At 38.5% G+C, this 20467-nt stretch overlaps 1 protein-coding gene across 1 annotated transcript in view; it reads left to right on the top strand.

Annotated features, from left to right (window-relative positions):
• ADAMTS19 (ADAM metallopeptidase with thrombospondin type 1 motif 19) overlaps nt 1-20467 on the top strand; it is a 170443-nt gene that overhangs the window by 64283 nt on the left and 85693 nt on the right. Inside the window, exons 6-9 of the mRNA XM_050328889.1 lie at nt 8675-8847; nt 9778-9861; nt 11021-11178; nt 19713-19756. Of these exons, the coding sequence (XP_050184846.1) occupies nt 8675-8847; nt 9778-9861; nt 11021-11178; nt 19713-19756 (459 nt within the window). The remainder of the gene's footprint in view (nt 1-8674; nt 8848-9777; nt 9862-11020; nt 11179-19712; nt 19757-20467) is intronic.

Here is a 20467-nt window from a genome sequence, read left to right as displayed (position 1 = left end):
ACTGTTGAAGTAGAAGGCTTTCAACAAAAATTTGGCACATGGTGATGACTTAGTAGTTTTCAATGGAAAAGGTGGCTTTTGTGAAAGGTGACATTCTGTTGTTCCTGCTTCATCATCAGCTCCCCTCCTTCAAAGGCTAGAGGGCATCTCAGCCTTTTGACCTCAGCATGAGCTGAGGGTGTTTCTGATGTTGTTGTCAGAAATTATTTTTCTCCCAGGATACAAACCAGGGTGAGCACACATTCGTAGGCACGTTTTTCATGTATTACTGAGATACTGACAAAGTGAAAGAAATGGCAGAGGTAACTGACCAGGGTAGGGAGCTGGGTTATATATTTGGGGTGAGGCAGAAGGAACTGAGCTATTTCAAGTAGGTAAGGAAAGGTAAAGCTGCAGTTCTCTGGTGCCTAAGGGTCTGCAGAGGGAAGATGAAACCAGACATTCCTCAGAGGAATGCTGTGACAGACAACAGTTGTAACTTGCATTCAAGGAAATTTCGATTTGCATAATGGAAAAAAAAAAAATCTCAGCAAGTGTGCTTGGCACTGCAAGAGGTTACCTAGATAGGCTGTTGAGTCCATGTCCTCAGACATTTGTAAAACTTAACTGGAAATGACTCTAAGAGAGCTAATCAGACTTTGACATTTGTACAGACTAGAGCAGGAGGTTGGCCTAGCTGTCTTCCAGGAATCACTTTCAACCTGTACTTTTCTGTGGCTATCTGATCCTTCCTGAACATTTTATATGGTTACAGAATAACTGTGACAGTCTGTGGGTTTTTTTTGTTTGTGTTTTTTTTTTTTGTTGTTGTTTTGTTTTGTTTTGGTTTGGTTTTTTTTTTTTTTTTTGTTTTCCATTTTGGAAGTATTGTTTTTATAGTTAGGCATCCGCAGTTTGAAATCAAAGATAAATTAGCAAAGCAAGGCTGTTTTTGTAGCTATTAAGCAGAACTAAATAAATGACATGTAACTTCCTCCAGCACACTCTGTATTACTCTTCTAGGCATTGTATTTGATTGACACTGCTTATCTAAAAGCGAAGTTTTCTATATTGGCAAAAATTGTTCACATAAGGTAAAACTGTTTATTCTTCGCTATTAATGATAAATAAGTTAAGAGTATCCATGCCTGTTTTTGTTTGGGAATGAGAAAGAGAAAATGAAAAGTATGCATGGTGTGTGCACTGCGAAGCGAGAGGGGCATCTGACAAATAGCAAACCATGATGGGTATTAAAATGAATAAAGATGCAAACTCTTCTGTAAGGACATTGTTCTTTTGTGATGTTCATTGCCAGATATCCTTTCACTTCCCCTTATGCTCTAAAACAGAAAAGTCAGCGTATTCTTTATTATAATCTTACGCTCAAGGCTCTGACTTGTTGCAAATAATCTGTCAACGGAGATTCAAATATTTGCTTGAAATAAGTTTTATTATCTCTACTACCAGCTTTTAAATTTCAGAATAGTTCAAGCTGTGCATGACTGATTAGCATCTTCTGGCATAGCTTTATTGCCAGAGGGTATGAATATCTGCTATTTCTGACTGATGCTGTTGTACTATCAAGACCAGTCTCTCACTCTGCAGGTATAAGTGATTTTAATAAGAGGGACTGCAGTAAGTTACATGCTTAAAAGCTCTGTCTATGCTGGGAGCAATCTGCTGGTGTGATGTGAAGTTAGCTAATACCACCAAAAATATTAACGTTGCAGACAGAGACTTAACGCTGGGTTGAAGCATCGGTAATAAGCCTTTACATCAATATTTTAGGCATTCTAAGTAAATCAGTTAAGCAGAGGTAAAACAAATGAGTATATGGGCTTCTGAGATAGTCTCAGGTAATGTACAGCTGTCTTGGGTTGAGTTGTAGCTCTGTGGCACAGAGCAACTCAGTACTCTGGACCTATCTTACAACCAGATCTCCTGCTTCTCCAGCACTTGTGTGTCAGAATAGGTGCTCTGGGACAGGTATTTGTGTTGCTGGTTTTGATCCAGATTGGTCTCAAAGGCTGGCTGCATATCAAGCAAATGTGTATTGCCAGTGATGAACTGTAATTATCATTAAGAAGGAAGGAATGTCTGTGCTAGAGGTGTTGAAGGATCACTATTGGAAATAATAGCTTTTCATGGAGAACTAGCAAGAGGCAATCAAAGAAGGTATTGTTTGTTGTCCGTTACTGCTGAGGGATGGATTAAAATTTGCTACACAGCCAAACTTGTTTGGAGAGAACAAAAGAACTTGTTTTTGTGAATGGGGTGGTTTTGTTATTAATTAGGGGAGGCAGAGAGTCATACCAACAGAAGCAGATGCTTTCTCGATTGATAACAATGTGCATGTATACACTTTTGTTGAAAGTGTGTGTGATTTATATACATATGTAAGCCAGTTGCACACGCACAGACCTTACACTCCACACCTTCCTTTAGCACATGGCCCACAAAACCTTTAAAAGCAACCGGTTCAGGAGCACGTTACAGAGACAATGTGAGAGAAGCTGTAATTAGAGCAAAAGACCACACTGGGAAATTAAGTTCTTTTCCTTCTACTAGTCTGAAGCACTTGTTCCACTCTAAAGTTGTTTGTACAGTGAACCTAAGTTACGGTTAAGGCATGGGGCACTTCTCAAGTAGTCATTCGTTTACACACAGTGAGACCTCGTCCAGGATATGGTAAGTGTGAATTTTGAGTCCCTTCTGAATTTTTGAGACTGGGAGACTCCTCTTCTACTTCTTAGTTCTGGCAATAAACAATATACTGTCCTGAGTTACCAGTGTGCTTCTCCTCTCAGTGATGCAATTTTGCAGGAAAAAGCCTGCAAAGTTTCGCTGAATCAAAAGCCGAAGTTTCACGTTTTGGGATGTAGACTGGGCATTTAACTGGGAGAGCTGTGTTGGTTTTTGCTCTACAGCCTGTCTCTATGTGATAGTCATGAAATGCATAAACAATTTTGGTCATAGGTCTGGACCTGTGAGGTTGGACTAGGTAGAGACTGGTGTTACTTGAGATACTCGTTTCCGTTCCTTGGATTAGAAAAAAGTTGTCACTCTGCAGGAAGACATTTAAATCTCTATTCAAACTATAGTGTAGGTATAGCTCATGGCTTCGTAAGCTCCTGAATATTCCCCACCTGGACAGAATACTGCAATTTCCATTTGACCAGGGTGCCCCTTTTTCTTTTCCCTGGGAAAAGAAAACCTGGGGAGTGATGGAGATTGCTCTGTAGTCTGGGTCTCATGTGCCTATACTCAGGAAATGCTTTTGTGCCTGAGGACTTGTAGGGATCCAGTCCTGCAGTCACAGCCTCTTCTTAATGTTGGCTCAGCTACTTTATGCAACCTGTGGTTATAGTAGCTGGATTTTAATATCTTTCAGGTTTTTGGGTGGGGTTATTGTTTTGTTAACACTCTTATTGTTTTCTCTTAATTACATATTGAATGCCAGATGTACTTGCTGCAGTATTTTTTGCCTTCCTACTGGAATACTTCAGTATTCTGAGCTTTCCCTTCAGTCAGTTAAGTTTAAGAGGGCACAAAAGTTCATGTGTGCACAAATTAGAAGTCCTATTGCACAGAACCCTCCTGTAGAATTTACTTTTTATTTTGACAATGTAATTAAATTTTAAGATGAATTTGTGCATCTTTAATCAGACTTTTATCTTGCTAGTACATGCAGTATTGATGTAGATTTTTTTTTTCCAGGAGTTTTTATCTCTTACATACTGTACCTTCAATAATGACCTGTTCTTTATAATTTTTATGACTTTATAATTGTATTTATGACTATGTTAAGAAGCAAGTGTTTTTACCTAAAGCCTGTTTTGCCTATTATCTGGCATCAACACTGGCAGTTGTTTGAATACCAGTAGTACCAAAATTACTAATTCCATTTGTTTGAAGTTCTTGGGGAAGGGCTACAATTTTTCAGATAAATGAGATCTCGTGATGGGGATTTCTGCCAGCAATTTGGAAAAGGTTGGCTGGCCAAGAACAGATTGTCTATTGGTTTTTTAATGGGACAGACAGCTAAGGCAAATGATGGGCACAGCCCCTGGCAGACAGCTTGTCTGCAGAGCTGTGTAGTCTTCTCATCCACTACAATCCCAAAAGCGGAGGTTTCAACAGTTTACAGTTTATGGGACCGCAGTGACCTTAGTGTTTAGCACAATGCTGTAATTTATTGTGGACTGCTTACTGTCAGTTCTGCACTCCTAGCTATAACTTTTAGAGAGGTGTGTTAACAGACTTCTCTGTACAGGCTAGCTGCTGTTTTTTACAAAGAAATGAAGAATGAATAAACTGTTCCTGGAAACTGCACTGGAATCAATCACTGTGCCTGTGACAAAGGCGGATTGACCAAATGGCTTCTGAGGGATCTTTTCTAAGTTTAAACTTAGACCTATAACTTACTTTTGCAGCATTAAATGTTTGCGTATTAAGTCATACTATAGCTTTTAGACAGTGGGGGGTTTTGGCACAAATACTGACACTGAAACTTCATTAGAAATTATCCTCAAAAGAGTGATGAAAACACACATAATGCTTCATAAACTAGGCTGTAGATCCACAGTTAGCAAATGTGAATAAGGCTAGAGGCTAGCAGAAGTTACAAGGCTAAGCAAGTGTCTCGAGGCTCAGAATGAGAGACTTTAAATTCAATCTTAGATAGCTTATGAATTTATAAGCTGTTTCTACTTCTAGGAAATCAAACACCAAATATTTTTTCCTGAAGAATGTATACCTTTTTCTTTTAGTGAATGTATATGCTTATCAGTGTTTTATATTGTCATCAATTCTATAGGAATCAGTAAGCCTTTCTAACATAGTGGGATGGACTAAATCACTCACATCCATAACTTTTACAAATGACTACAGAAAAAGATGGACAGTCTTTTTTAGCATGCATAATTCATACTTGTTACCTTGAAAAAAAAAATATTTACATTAAATCTACATTACAGAATCACAGAATATGCTCAGTTGGAAGGGACCCATCAGGACCATCATGTCCAACCCTTAGCACTGCCCAGGACCGTTCCTGAGAGTCACACCATGTGCCTGAGAGTATTGTCCAAACGCTTCTTGAACTCTGTCAGGGTTGGTGCTGTGACCACTGCCCTGGGGAGCCTGTTCAGTGCCCAACCACCCTCTGGGGGTAGGACCTTTTTCTATATTCGACCTAAACCTCTGCTGACACAACTTCAGACCACTCCCTGTGTCCTGTCACTGGCCACCACAGAGCAGAGATCAGTGCCTACCCCTCCTCTTTTCCTCACAAGGAAGCTGTAACTGCACTGAGGTCTCCCCTCAGTCTCCTCTTCTCCAGCTGAACACACCAAGTGATCTCAGCCACTCCTCACACGGCTTCTCCTCCAAACCCTTCACCATCATTGTGTCCTCCTTTGGACACCCTCTGATAGCTTAATATCTTTCTCGTATTGTGGTGCCACAAACTGCCACAATATTGCAGGTGAGGCCTCCCCAGGTCAGAGCAGAGCGGGACAATCCCCTCCCTCAACTGGCTGATGATGCTTTGCCTGATGCCCCCAGGACAGGGCTGGTCCTCCTGGCTGCCAGGGCACTGCTGGATCAGATTCAACTTGCCCCTGACCAGGACCCCCAGGGCCCTTTCCATGGCACTGCTTTTCAGCATCTCATGCCCCGGTCTGTATGAACACTCAGGGTTACACCGTCTCAGGTGCAGAATTCAGCACATTCCCTTGTTGAACTTCATATATTGGTGATTTCCCAGCCCTCTAATTTGTCTTGATCTCTCTGCAGGGCCTCCCTGCCTTTGAGGGAGTCAACAGCTCCTCCCACTTTTGTGTCATCTGCAAACTTGCTCAGTATACCTTCCAGTTCTGCATCCAAGTCAGTTATGAAGGTGTTGAAGAGCACAGGGCTGAGGATGGAGCCCTGTGGAACCCCCCTAGTGACAGGTCACAGTCTGATGTCACCCCACTCAGTGTCACCCTCTGTGTCCAACCCGTGAGCCAATTGCTCACCCACCATGTGGTGTGTTTATCCAGCTGAGTGCTGGACGTTTGGTCCAGGATCCTGTGAGAGACATCAGCTGGATTCCCCTGATCAGCTGGGTGGGTTACCTTGTCATAGAAGGAAATTGGGTTTGATAAGCAGCACGTTCCTTTCATGAAGCCATGGTGGCTGTGACTGAAGACAGGATTGTCTTTCTGGTGTTTTTCAATACTTCCCACAATAATCTTTTCCATAACTTTACCAGGCACTGAAGTGAGATTGCCTCTAGTTTCCAGGATCCTCCTTGATCTTCTTGAAAATTGGACAATATCCACCAGCGTCCAGTCAGCTGGGACCTCTCCAGGTTCCCAAGAACACTGAAAAATCATCAATAGAGGTTTTGTGATGGCATCAGCCAGCTCTTTGAGGAATTCTGGGATGAATCCCATCAGGCCCCATAGATCTGTAGGGATCCAGCTGGAGCAGCAGATCCCACACAGTTTCAGGATTGACTGGGAGTTGATCATTCTCACACTCATGGTCCTCCCTCTCAGGGCACTGAGACTCTCTTGGTGCATCATCCATGTTGAAGGCAGAGGCAAAGAAAACATTAAATATCTTTGCTTTGTCTCTGTCCCTGTTTGTGAGGTGACCATCTTCATCCTGTAATGGGCTGATGATATTTCTATACTGTCTTTTGCCATTAATGTATTGGAAAAAAACTCTTTTTATTGTCCCTCACATTTCTGGCACCTTCAACCCCAACTGAGCTTTGGCTGCGTGAATTTTCTCCATACAGCAGCAAATAGCATCTCTGAATTCTTCCGATGTCACTTAACCTTGCTTCTACTGACTATACAAGTTCCTTTTTTTGCCTTATTTCCAAGAGAAGATCCCTGCTGAGCCAGGCTGGCTTCTGCCTCGCCTGCTTGACTTCCAGCCTTTGGGAATTGCTGCTCCTGTGCCCTCAGGAGGTGATGTTTGAAAAGTGACCGGCACTGATGGACCCAGCACCTGCAAAAACATTTTCCCAGGGGACCTTACTTCCTAATTCCCTGAGCTGCCTGAAGTCTGCTCTCCTCATGTGCAGAGCTGAGGTTTCACTGGCACTTTTCCTCCTATCAAGGAGATTTTAAACTCGATCACTTCGTGGTCACTGTGGACAAGAGGCCCCCAGTCTCCACTTTGCTCAGGAGATCCACTCTGTGGACAAGCAGCTGATCAAGGAGAGCACCTTTCTGAGTCAGCTCCCTTAGCACCTGTTCCATAAAGTTGTCATCCAGGTTTTCTTAGGAGTCTTCTGGCCCAGGTTGTTCCAACTGTGTGATGATCCCACTCAATTTCTGGCAAGTTGAAGTCCCCCATAAGGACAGGGGCAGTTGACTTGGAAGTATCCCTTAATTCCTCAAAGAATAATTCTTTGCATCATCACAGATCCTTCTTCCACTCTTATCTTATATTTTAAATTTAATTTGTGAGTTTATTGACTTTTAAGGCATTTTTTTAGCACTTTCCTGAAGAGTGACTTATTTTTTGAAGAGTAGTCATGTGTTATAAAAAGCACCACAGGAGCTTTCCTGTTAAATATGATATTGATTAATTGCAAAACATTTCCTCAAAATTTCTGAATATTTGATTGTTTCCAGAACATGTGTTTATAATTGTCATCTCAGGCATCACTTTTTTTGTAAACAGAGAGCCCAATATTCCATTGTGGATGGTGAAAAAAACTTGATTTCAATGACTTCAATGAGATCAGTCCCAGAAGTTCTACATCCTCTCAACAGGATCTGACAAACTTTGGCTATTACAAGGAGTTCCATTTTGTATTTTGTTTTAAATTATTTAAAATGTCATTGCAAACTGCTGTATGCATATCTTACTACCACCTGGCTTGAACTGTTTCTGTGTAGTTAGTTTTTCTTTTTTTCATATGTATTGCAGTAGTAATAGGGATTTTGTGGTGTTTTTCGGAGAGGAAACTTAAAATTAACACCAGCAGTAACCTGTACCTTACCATAAATGTAACATGGTTTTGATTTGTAGCTTTTTGTAGCTTTAGAGTTCTGTTTCCAGGGTTTCATTTTGTTATTTTACTTCAACTCCTTATAATGACAGCAGTGCTGACTTTGAAGTCTTGTCAGTGGGACTTCACTTTTTTTGTTTCTAACAAACCTGTATCCTATATATGGTTCTCTGTCATTCATCTGAAACATTCTTTCATCTTTGCAAATCACCAATTGTTCCATGTATTTTCCTAATGCTGAATTTGTGGCAAATCTGTATTTTTCATCTTGTATGCTTTCTCTGTGATTTATAGAGATGGACAGACACCAATTCTGCAACGTCAGTGGAACTGTTTTTCTTTCAGCCCCAACATGAGTTGACTTTTCTCCCATAAACCAAACTGGGAGAAACGTATTCTGCTATTAATATGTTAGGTGAAAAGAATGCAAAGAATGTTTCTGACTTTATTTGAACAGATGGATAAGATTCCTGTTTTCTTGGTGTGAACTAATATTTATACATAGTACAGACCTTTAGTATGAGCCTTAGCATTGACTGTGGTGAGTAAGTATATATTCATTGCTATTACGTTCCACATAATCAGAGTTACAACATAACCAAGGGTAACAAATCCTAAAGAGTACTGTGGGGGCAGTTTGAAGGATGAGTTTCTCAAGCAGTGTTTCTTTTTTTACAGATAAAAGAAAATCCAAGAACCAGAAAGTATCAGAGAGTGGAAGAGGAAAGCGATACTCTTACAAGTTACCTCAGGAGTACAATATAGAAACTGTTGTGGTGGCAGATCCGGCTATGGTTTCGTATCATGGAACAGATGCTGCCAGAAGATTTATTCTAACTATCTTGAACATGGTAGGAAATTGAAAAACGAATTTTCATGTTTTGCCAGCAATGCACGCGCCGTGGGCTGATTTCGTTGCTCCTTCCAATGGTTCTGACTGAGCACCTGTAAGGGACAGTCAGCTCACACCATCAGCAGGCTGTCAAGACTTAGTCCGTATGTTTTGCAGCATAAAACCATGGTGCTGCAGACTTGTCTGTACTGTCTGGTCATACATCTTCAGGGAAGCCTGAAAGTGAGAGAACAACATCACTTTTTGGTTAGAAGTCCGTGGTATTGTTGGAAAGGTTGTGGTATTGGATGGTTTCTGGTGACCTGTGCTTGTTATGTAGACATGATACTGTAGAGAAGGAGTGGGTGGTCATTAGTGGCCTAAAAAAACGAAAGAGGAATCGACTTAGACAATTACATTCCCTCACAGCTCTATTTGGAGCTGTAGTAGTTCATTTGATGCATAAAGCATTGAAAAAATAACATCTGTAATGTGCAAGGGGAGATTGTCCTAAAGAAGGAGCATAAACTGAGCAATTAATATAAACTTTAGCTATTCTGAATTATAGGGGAAGCTAGAGAATTAGAGCTAGAGGTTGGCTCAGACCACTTGGGCCCTGATCATGGATTTAACTGAATAGAAATTTTCATGTGAGCAGTATTAAATGCACGTGTAAATATTTGGAGAAACAGACTACAGTTTGTAAAGTGGTCATGGCCACTGAGGGGGAAAAGGTCTTTTTTTGTGCTCCTGGAATGAATACTGGCTAAACTCTCTTTTTCTTTCAGAAGACCAACACAGTATATTAGCTTAATGCTCTGTTCAAATTGTGGAATATTAAAGCAGTCACAGTGGAATATGAGAGTGTTTTGAGGTTCTGCTATTTTTAGTATACAGTGTGTTGTGTGCAATACAAGCACATATTTTTATTTGCTGTTTTTTATCTTAGGTTTTTAACCTTTTCCAGCACAAGAGTCTTGGACTTCAAGTAAATCTTCGAGTGACTAAGCTTGTCCTCCTTCACGAGACTCCTGTAAGTATTTATTACCTTTGTCTTAGCCTGTTGAGGGTAATGCTACTTAGCTTGTTGCTCCAAAGGCTTACAGCGTTCACCAACTTTACTGGCTAAAAAATTTTCTTAGCTTTTGTGCATGACTTCGTGATTTTCACTGATGGGCAGCCCCGATGAAGATTAGGCTTCTCCTAATTGAGATTAGCTCGGTTGGTTGGAGCATGGGGCTAATAACACCAAGGTCATGGGTGTGATCCCTGCACAGACCATTCACTTACCAGTCAGACCCAGTGATCCTTGTGGGTCCCTCCCAGCTCAGAACATTCAGTGACTCTGTGACTCTGTGGTTTATGTGCTGCGTGTATCGACACTTCCCTGTGCGTGCAGTCAAAGGTCAATCAGAGTTTCCATGTGGAAATCAGGTGGATCTCAACAAAATGCGCCTCTGCTCTGCCTTTTGTGCATTTGTACGGCTCAATACAAAAATCAACCCTCTTAACCCAAATCGACAGTAGGAGGAGTACCAATGTTCCTTGTTACCTAACAAACAAAAGGTGCCATGATGTAGCACTTCTCTTACACTTTTCAGACATCAGCGCAAATATTGTTCTTTTTTCTGAAGAAAGACAAGTCAGTTGATACCTTGACTGAGATTTTCCATTACCCTGTGGGTTTTATATCTTATTTCTGGACAATGTCAACTTGATTTCTTGTTTGGTTTCTTTTCTACAAAATATTATGCAAATCCTTTCATGTTTCAGTCAGTTCATAAGAAAAAGGAACTCCCTTTATCCATGGTTCTAATTTTAAAATACTGTATTTTTCCAATGAATAAGTAAGTATTTCTTTCTCCAGTTCCTCTCAGCTGTTGAAGAAATCTCATTTAGGGATCAAATTCTGGATCTGCACATCTTTATTCTTTTCTTTACTATGGATAATGAAAAATTAGAACATAAATGAGTTCAGATGAAAAGATGCATGTATACTTCTCAATGCACTGTCTCCATTTGTATCTTTGATATGAAAAAAAGTGGTCTCTGATCCTGAAGTTTGAGTTGTTTTGCTGTGAATATATTATGTCATAAAAGGCAGAATATTTTTACTACCTTAGTCAAAAAGGCATTTGAATTCTATTTACAGAATCATAATTTTAATAACTTTTTTTTTTTTAAATTTCCAGGCAGATATGTATATTGGACATCATGGGGAAAAAATGCTGGAAAGCTTTTGTAAATGGCAACATGAAGAATTTGGCAAGAAGAATGATATACACTTAGAAATGTCAACAAGCTGGGGAGAAGACATGTCTTCGATTGATGCAGCCATACTGATCACAAGGTAAAATAAAAGATGAACCTTAAAAGTAAGCAACAGCCTAATATGAACATAGATAAAAGGACTTGATAGATGACCAACACAGGAAGTGTGCAACTTGAGGCGTCTTTCCTGAGCTCAAAAGTGGTGGTAAGGTGATAGTTCAGAGCAGAAGTTCAGGTAGTAGTTACCAGATGGTGAACATCTGAAATGATGAATGGGTTACTCTCTTATTTCTTCTTTGGCTATAGGGCTCAGGCCTTAGGTACCCAGCTAAGGTTGGATGCTTTCCTCCATGAGCCTTCATTTAAAAGAGGCAGCACACGCAGACCTGCAGACACTTAAATTCAAAACACAAAACCATATTTAAACCATTCAGTGGTTGGTCAGCATTAGGCACATTACTGAGCTATGCTTCCCTCTTATGGATCTAGAGCTAATGCGCTTCACTGTGTGCTGAAGGTACTTCGTGCACACCATTAGTATGTGCTCTGCAGCCACAGGGCTGTGATTCCAGATCTGCAGTTCCTTGTAACTCTGAAGTGTCAGGCATTTCACACACTGAGTAGGAAACGGGCAATTTCACTAGGAACTATATGTTTTTGTTTTGCTTTGTTTTGTTTTGTTTTTTAATTAGTTGTATTCTGATTACTCCAGTATCTAGAATGTATTTCAATTTTCTGAGGCAGAAAAAGGCTGTCCTAAATTTTCCTGGTTTTGAGAGCCAGTCATGTACTGGAAGCAGGAAATTAGGAAGTTCAGATTGTCTGTGGCGACAGCCTTGTTGCTACCTTTGCTGTTCAAACCCTTATCTTTTCTCAGAAAAACTCCTGTGCCATACTCCTCTACTTGGTATGTATTTCTGTTTTATGAATTGTTGGGGCTTTGAGGGGGAGGATTAGTTTTTGTTACACATTTATACATTAAATCAGCGGTAATCCTTTTCACCAGCTCCTCTCAGATACAGTGGAAGATGTGAGAAATAATGTTCTGTGCAATAAATTTTCACTAGCTCATCAGTAATTTTCATCAGCTCATACTTGGAATGTCAGACTAAAAATAATTTTTTCTGATTAAGACCCTGACTCTTTTCAGCAGTGCCCTGCGACAGGATGAGAAGCAATGGCCATAAATTAAAACACAAGAAGTTTTCACCTCATGAAGAAGAACTTCTTTATGTTGAGGGTGGCAGAGCACAGGAACAGGCTGCCCAGGCAGATCATGGAGTCCCCCTCCCTGGAGACGTTCAAAAACCCTCCTGGGCACGTTCCCATGTAACCTGCTCTAGGACACCCTGCCTTGGCAGGGGGATTGGACTTGGTGATCTCCAGAGGTCACTTCCAGCCCCAACAATTCTGTGATTCTGAATGGTAAAAAAGCTTTGCAAAAGGCTAATGGTACGTTAAGATGTGCTTTTCTGAAGTGCTTTGTAAATAATGATATTCTTATTTCACAGAATCACCGAATGATTTGGTTGGAAGGGACCTTAAAGATTGTCTGGTTCCAAACCACTGCTATTGGCACTAGAGCAGGTTACTCAAAACCCCACCCAACGTGGCCTTCTCTGGGCAACCTGTTGCAGTGTCTCATACCTATACAGTAAAGAATTTCTTCCCTATATCTAACATAAACCTAGCGCTTTTTTTCAGTTTAAAGCTATTCTTCCTTGTCCTGTCACACATGTCCTTGCAAAAAATCCCTCTCCAGCCTTCCTGTAGGCCCCTTTCAGGTACCATAAGGCTTCAGTAAGGCTGATCCTTCTCCAGGCTCACGAAGCCCAGCTTAGCCTGTCTTCATTTGAGCAGTGCTCCAGTCCCTGGGTCACCTTCATGGCCCTCCTCCAAACTTGCTCCTGTGTCATCTAGAGTTTTTTTACCTGTAAGTTTAAATACTTTTTTTTTTTTAAATCTCTGATTAATGTTAAGGAAATTGAAGTAGAGAGCAGGGAAGTGATTGGTTAGATGTCAGGCAGTAAGTCAGTGCTGGAGCCAGAAATTAAAAGATCTGTTCTTCTGAGGTTTTTATTTTTTCAGGGGTATTATTCTCTAGCCTGCACTGCCTCCCACCTTAGAGCTGCTTTAGCTGCTAGTAAATCATACTACTGCGGTTTGCTGACTGTGGGAATGTTTTGCTAATCCAGGCTCCCTCTGCACATCATCAGGTTTATGGTATAGCTAACCCCACGTGTGGCTCTACTTGTGTGTTTTGTTAATTCAGAATCTCATTCTGTTTTTGCAAACACAGAACAAGCTCCTTTGTCACAGCTTCCAAAGAGCTTTGGGCAGGAGGTCTGCTTTACTGAGAGAAATAATTGTGTTTAGACAGATGAACACCAATTGCTCTGTGTTTTTTGAGTTAAAATGCAAAGTTTTTGTTATCCAACACATTCTGTGGCAGACCTCCTAAAACTTACCACACCTCCTCTTTTTTCTTGCATGATAATAGAGCAGCAAGAGTACTTTTTAAAAAAGCACTCCTGTGCTTTCACATGCCAGTTGTGTGTAGTAACCAAAAGAGTTAGAAATTGAGTGCTCTGCAGAGCTGATTTTTAATGCCTAAATACAAAAGGAGTAACTTGGATGTTACGGAGACTGTTATTGAACAGTCAACGGGCTGTCACAGCCTTTTCATGAAAAAGGTACTTTTCAAAACTTTATTTTTGCGTTTGTTTTGCAAAAAGGAAAGCAAGACCAACTTCTCCCCACAACTTTCTCTGCTACCCAGATAGTCTGTAATGATCCATGTGAATCTGCTACCAAGTTGTCCATTTTACTTTATTTTACTTTTAATTCAACCTTTGAGTTTTTGTTTAGTTTCCCTTTAAATTGGCTTACTTCAGTGAAGTAATGTCCTGCATAAAATATGGTGCCATAAAATAAAGGGAAGGCAGAAAGAGTTTGTGGCATATTTAGAGAAGATCCCTGTGGAGGTTAGACATAAAGAGAACGTGATAATTAAGACAGATATTGTTTTAAGGACTTTCTTTATAAAACAACCTGTTTTATCAGGTAAGTTTTACTGTATTCACAGTTATAAATTAGCATCGTTACTTTAGAGATAGACATTATCAGGAACTATACTTTTCTCTGAGGACAAAATACAGCATGTTGCATCAACATCCTCCTTACCTTTCAAGTTACAGTGTGAATGCCCAGAGACAAGCCCCAGTTTTGATGGCCACTGAAAAGACATTACCAATTGTTATCTGATAGGTTGCTTGACCTGAATGAGGTAACTGAAAGTAAGGCAGGAAAAATCTCATCCCCAGTTGTTCTGAAGTTCTTACGTTGCCTGTATTGCAAACAAGGTAATGTAAAGCTTTGGAGTGTATTAAAAAATGTGTATACAAGAGTGAGGCAAAATCTATCTTCCCTTGAAAATTATGCATCATGTTGCTTTTCCAGTGCATTGATCAGTCTGTTGTATCACAGTGGTTTTTAGGAAAACAAGTATGTAGAAAAAGAATAATATATAAGAAAACCCAAGTTCTTTATTCTCCTTCTCAGAACTAGAAAGAGATTTGGTTTCTAAGCTGCTATTGCCGTTCTTGAACTCCTACTGAATTTCAGCTCTGGAAAAGTGAGTTCTTGCAAATAAGAATGGTGAGAGATGAGATTATTCTTAATTTTGTCTTCAATAGTGTAATTTCAAAGCTGCCAAATCTCTTGATATTTTTGTACAGTGTTCACTGGTTTGGTTGTTTGTTTTTTTTTGACACCACCAGCAAACATCAAGGAAGTTCATGAGAATCTCACGTGGCCATACTATTAATTATCTCATAATAGGGTTGCAGATGCAGAAGGAAGCAGGGAAATGTTAAAAGAGTTTGTTTTAGGATAGAGAGATTTTTAGAAGAAAAAGATGTGGTTTTTTTTAAGAAAAGCCTCTCCTGTCACTTAAAATTTAAATCATGTATTTTTATCTTGTGTATTTTTAAAATCACACTAGTTTTAAGTCATCACATGCTGTTTTGTTGTTTTTCTTCACAAAGGTCTAGGTATTTGTTGAGTCTGTGAAGTGGTAATGCTTACAGTAATCCATGTGGGGAAAATCTTCATGAACTTACTTCTTTCTGTCAGCTTATTCTTTCAAGCTTTGGTAATTAGGCTATGTTCCATTCATTGATACAGATCTGTTCTGTAGGATTACATGGACCTAAACTGTAATATCTCAGATTATCTAGTGCAAGACCCTAACATAAAATTTAGACAGTTATTTTATGTTTTAATTTGTCTGATGAATAAGAAAGCTAGCCAGTCTTGCAACAAAGATTTAAAATAAAGGAATATTAACTGTGTTCTGCAGCAGATTATTGGCAGGGTTATTTACTTTCAGAATGAACAGTTGGTCTATTTCTAATTTTTGTTGCTTCTGTTTTCGCCCATGGATCTCCTAGTACCCTTTGCTGCTGTTAAAAAGCTCCCATCTATGGAAATACTAGTAGGCTGTGCTCAAGCCAAAACTCTTCTTTCTTTTAGAGTAAATTACAGAGATTAGTCTATGTAATTATTATCTCAGTTCTTTCCAGACCTTTTCCTCTTTACAGAGTTATTTTATTAAACATAAGCATCAAAACTGGACACAGTATTGTGGGAACAGTTGTAGGGGTGCTGTTCTGATATTTTCCTGAATCTTTGTCCAAGGATGCTGTGCCTGCTTTCAAATTATCTTTGTTTGTTTGTTTTTGTTTTATTTTGGTTTTTTTGCTTTGCTTTGTTTTGTTGTCACGGTGTTGTGTCTTATCAAGTCTAGGGGTCCATTTTTGGCTACATAAAAGAAAATTTGCTGAGATGAGTCATCTTTAAAACTTACTTTGTCTCAATTTTGATGTGTATTCTATCAGAACTCATTTAATTTTTAAACTTCACCAATAATGTTCTCTTATTTTCTTCTACTTCATTGTTTATTGTTAATGCTGACTCTAGATTCTTTTGGACTCCACTCAAAAAGGCCTCCCTTGGCTTCCTAACTATTCCATATCTATTTTGAAATGTTAATTGCACCTTCAGTTCAGTTATTAACTTACCCCCATCTCTGAATTGGTGTTTCGCAGTTTGATTGAAATATGACCTTTAGAAGGCCTATTTATATTATCCTTTTTAATCTCAGTTCAGTTTTACAGAGCCTAAGTGAGTTGTTTTAAATATTTAAATATAGTATTTTCTTTTTTTGCTAAAATACACTGACCAGTGCATACTGGTGCATTTACCCTCAAAGTACTAAACAGTTTCTGAAATAGCATTTATGCTAGTAACATTGTCCATTTATTTAAATTCTCAACTAAACATTAAATGTGTAATTTTTCTTGTGCTTCATTAACAACAAAATAGTTTTAAATCTAATTATTTTCATTAAAAATGCATTTATTAGTTAGTACATATGTGCTTACTTTATATGTGAGAATAATTTCAGAATGTCCTATTATGTGAAGAGACAAGAACTTCTTCAGTGTTGTCATTATTCACTCAACACAATGCAAATGAAGGCATTTGCAGTTTGAGGGTAATGTCATTTGCCACAAGGGCAATTAATTGCAGCCATTCTTTATAAAAGTCTTACTCTTTGAGAAAAATTGTTACTTGGACAATAAGCCCCAAATATACCTTTAAATGTTGTAAGTCCCAGAATTGATAAAAACAAGAGTTAGACTGCAGTTTCAAGCCTATGCTACATTTCTCAAAATTACAAACATTAGAGAAATTGGGAAATTAAGAGTAGAGTGAAGCCAGAAGGAAGATTTGGTAGACAGGTAAAATCCGTTTTCTGTCCTCTTCTGTTTCTTCTTTTGTCCAATCTAGCATATGGAAGGAAATTATATACCAACTTGGACAAGATCTTTTGACTATTTTGACTTGCCTAAAACAAGTATTAAATTTATATAAAATGACAAGTTGCTACAAAAAAAAAAAAAGTCTGGATTTTTCTTTAGTCTTCTGCTGTTCTTGGTGTCTTCTGGTATACATCCCATTTACACATCAGGATTCATTTTAACAGCGATGTATGGAGGTACTTTATATTTAGAAATCAGTTAGCCTTGGTTTGCTGTGAAGGTCTTTCATAATGCTATATGTAGTCAATTGAAATGGGTAGAGGGGGACCTCAATGTGCTTTAACCAGTTTATTGCTTTCAATGATGGACTCAGTTACTAACTTGTGCCACAGAAAGCTTCTATATGCACTAATGGTAATGCTAATACCTTTGCCCTGTTTTATAGTAAGAGAAAGGATGAAAAGGACAAAGGCAAATTGTCTGAGGACACTGTAGTGTGCTTCATTACTTTATTTTATACCTCCTCTTGCTTGGAAGAGTCCTCTATTTTGTATAGCTTCAGTATGTATAAAATGTAGAGTTGTGCATATATATATATATATATGTCTTTTATATGTATATATACAGGAACACAGTAATGATGGAATATTTAGCTTACCATGTTGGAATTAGAGAGCAATTTTTCTGGGAGTCACTGGTGGATTTAGCTAGAACTGTAAATCTTTGCTAAGGAGCGTAGTCTCCAATGTATGTAATGCATTCATTTTCTTGGAAATTAAAGGAGGTATTACATTCTTTCAATGTAAATCAGGAACTAAGAACGTTTTGCTGTATTTCCCTCTTGCCAAATCATAGCAATACCATTTCCCCTAAGTCCCATAATGAAACCCTGGATGCATAGCATAATCATAGTCAGATTCAGCCAAGAAGGAAAAACAAAACAAAAACAGCTCAGTAAGTATCTGAGAACAAAGCTATTACATAAGCAGAAACTTCTTGGGTATTGGCAATTTTAAAATTTCAGGTGGTATTCTTTTACCCTTGAAGGTATGCTCTATTTATTTTGTTTGTTTGCTTTTTTTACTAATTATTACATCAGTTAATATTTATGGTGGTTGGATGGCTGTGGATTGAAGGCAGTCTGTGTCCTTAGATTGTCTTTAGGCATGTTCTCTTGCTTCACCAAGAGTCCCATATTTCTAATTGTTCCGTCATGTTGCTCATCAAGACAATAAGTCCCTTGTGCCACATAGCAAAAAAACCAAAGAATTGTGTTACAACCCGGTGCATTAATTTCATCAATTTCTTTCAGGTTTGAAAAAATAAAACAACTTTCTTATGTGTTTGATTATAGCTTTTTGTTCACCACCTTTTGCTCAATTTCCGGGACTACTTTGAGCGTATTCCCGGAGCTTAAACTTTATCAGTTTAACTCACAATTTTATCAGTTTATAGCACTGCTGTTTTTCTTCTTCACTCTGTAGTTATCTGGCAGTGGTGACTGGTGAATCAAAAGCTTTATAACCTCATGTATCTATCTGTGTAGCCTTTAACAAGTGCTGGAACTTTGCCAACCCTCTTGAGATTGCTTTTGGGTCTAGATCACTCTGTAGGAATAGTTTCTGGGAAACAAACAAACAAACAGCTTTTGGAGTAGTTACATTTGTAAAAAAGATAAGTATCAGTATTTTATATATCAAGAACCAAAGAATTTTGGATAACAGGTGTTTCTCTGTGTGTATATCTTTATCATTATCCATCTATGTGTATATCTAGGTACCTTCATGTACAGAATATAAAAATTAAATTTCTCTTATCCATATGGTCTCCTTCTAAAAACAGAGACCATTATTCTGTGGCACAGCTGGAAAACAGAACTTAATTCGTTTTTGAGGTTGTTAAACATGGAGTTTTTTTGTTGTTACTTCCCCACTGGTTCCCTCCCAGCCTCTCCAGTTCATGCATATTTCATCAGCCTTTTTTTTTTTTACTTAAAATAATAAATTAACGTGAATTCCAATTACTCCAGTGAAAAAGCAGCTTTCCCTTTGCTCTTTTGGTAACTTTGGTGTGTGTCCCTGAGAACAAGTGAAATAGGCGTGAAACTAAAACGAATCCCAAGCACAGGTGTCGTTTAACACAGAATTGAACTATTTATTCTACTTTATGCAACAGAGCAGTCTTATTTATTGAGCTATGATTCGAGTAAAATATGTGTTGGAGATAGGGCAGTCTTCTTCCTGTGAATTAATTTATAACTCTTCCACTATTGTAGTGGGATGCTCTAGCAGAAATGCTTCTCCAGAATATATTCCTATTGTGATTTTAAGCACTGATGTGCTTGCACAAAAGCTCTATCATTGATCTAAATGCTGGTTTACAGCACTACCTTTGAATCCTGGTGTTAAACACTGAAAATATTTTCATTTAAAAAGAAAAAAAAAACCTAACTTTAGACTTGTTACTTTTCAAAATGCTTACAGAAAAAGAAGAAGAAAAAAGAAAAAGCCAAACAGAACCACTGAAACAATAGAACACAGAAATTAGGTACAATGCAATTTGAATATACGGTACCTGTTTTGTCACCTGACTCCTCTTTAATTTGTTCTGAAAATAAACCAGAGTTTCAGTGTAATCCTAGCCTTTGCTTCCCCTTGCTCTTTGTTGAGATAATGGTGTTCTGTATTTATTCACTGAGCCATACAAAATGTTTGTAAATAGGTCACACAGTTGTTACCCTCTGACAGCTTGACTTGCTTAACTTTTTTCCTTTCCCCCCCAATTCTAGGAAGGATTTCTGTGTACATAAAGATGAACCCTGTGATACTGTTGGTAAGTAAATAAACATAAGAGGCTGTATATAAACTACTTAATAAAGTATGTGTTATGTAAATACAAATGTGAAGCTCAAAGGTGACAGCAGAATTGGTGATGGGCAGCAGTAACTAGGTAAAATGCAAAATACATCTTAAATGCTAATAATACTGTTAGATTTGTGTATACCTCTAGCAAAGTACTGCCCTTAAGTACAATATTGTCATCTCTTTCATAGGAAAAACTTCTAAAACTATTTTCTTTTTAATCTCACTAACTGACTAATACAAAATTGGTTTACTGTTCTTATGTATGAAGATAAAAACTTGTGTTTATGATTCTTTTTTGTGCCGTGAATTTATCTTTGATGAGAATGGGTTTACAATATATAAAAGAAGTTCCCAGTGTAACATAGTAGAGTGATACAGAGTTTATGAACTGTGTGACTTCAGAAGAATACAGGATGTGAGCTATTGTGAAAGGCATCTTCTGACATCTTCAGTTAAACTGCGTGCTAGCTGAACTGAGCTTTTCTATCAACAGTCATTGATATAGTTCACACACTTTTGGGAAGACAGTTTTTCAGTGTAAAGGTCTGATGAAAAAAGTAACAAAAAGTAGCAGTTGTTCCATTCAGTTTGAATTCTGGGTGAAATTTCTGTTTAGTTTGAATTCTGGCATGATCCTAAATGAAGGATGTCATGGCATGTTTTTACCATAGAATTTCAA

Source organism: Myiozetetes cayanensis, unplaced genomic scaffold (assembly GCF_022539395.1).
Source record: "Myiozetetes cayanensis isolate MyiCay16 unplaced genomic scaffold, myiCay2020 scf4, whole genome shotgun sequence".
NCBI classification, from domain to species: Eukaryota; Metazoa; Chordata; class Aves; order Passeriformes; family Tyrannidae; genus Myiozetetes; species Myiozetetes cayanensis.
This window is presented reverse-complemented; position numbering and strand designations above follow the sequence as displayed.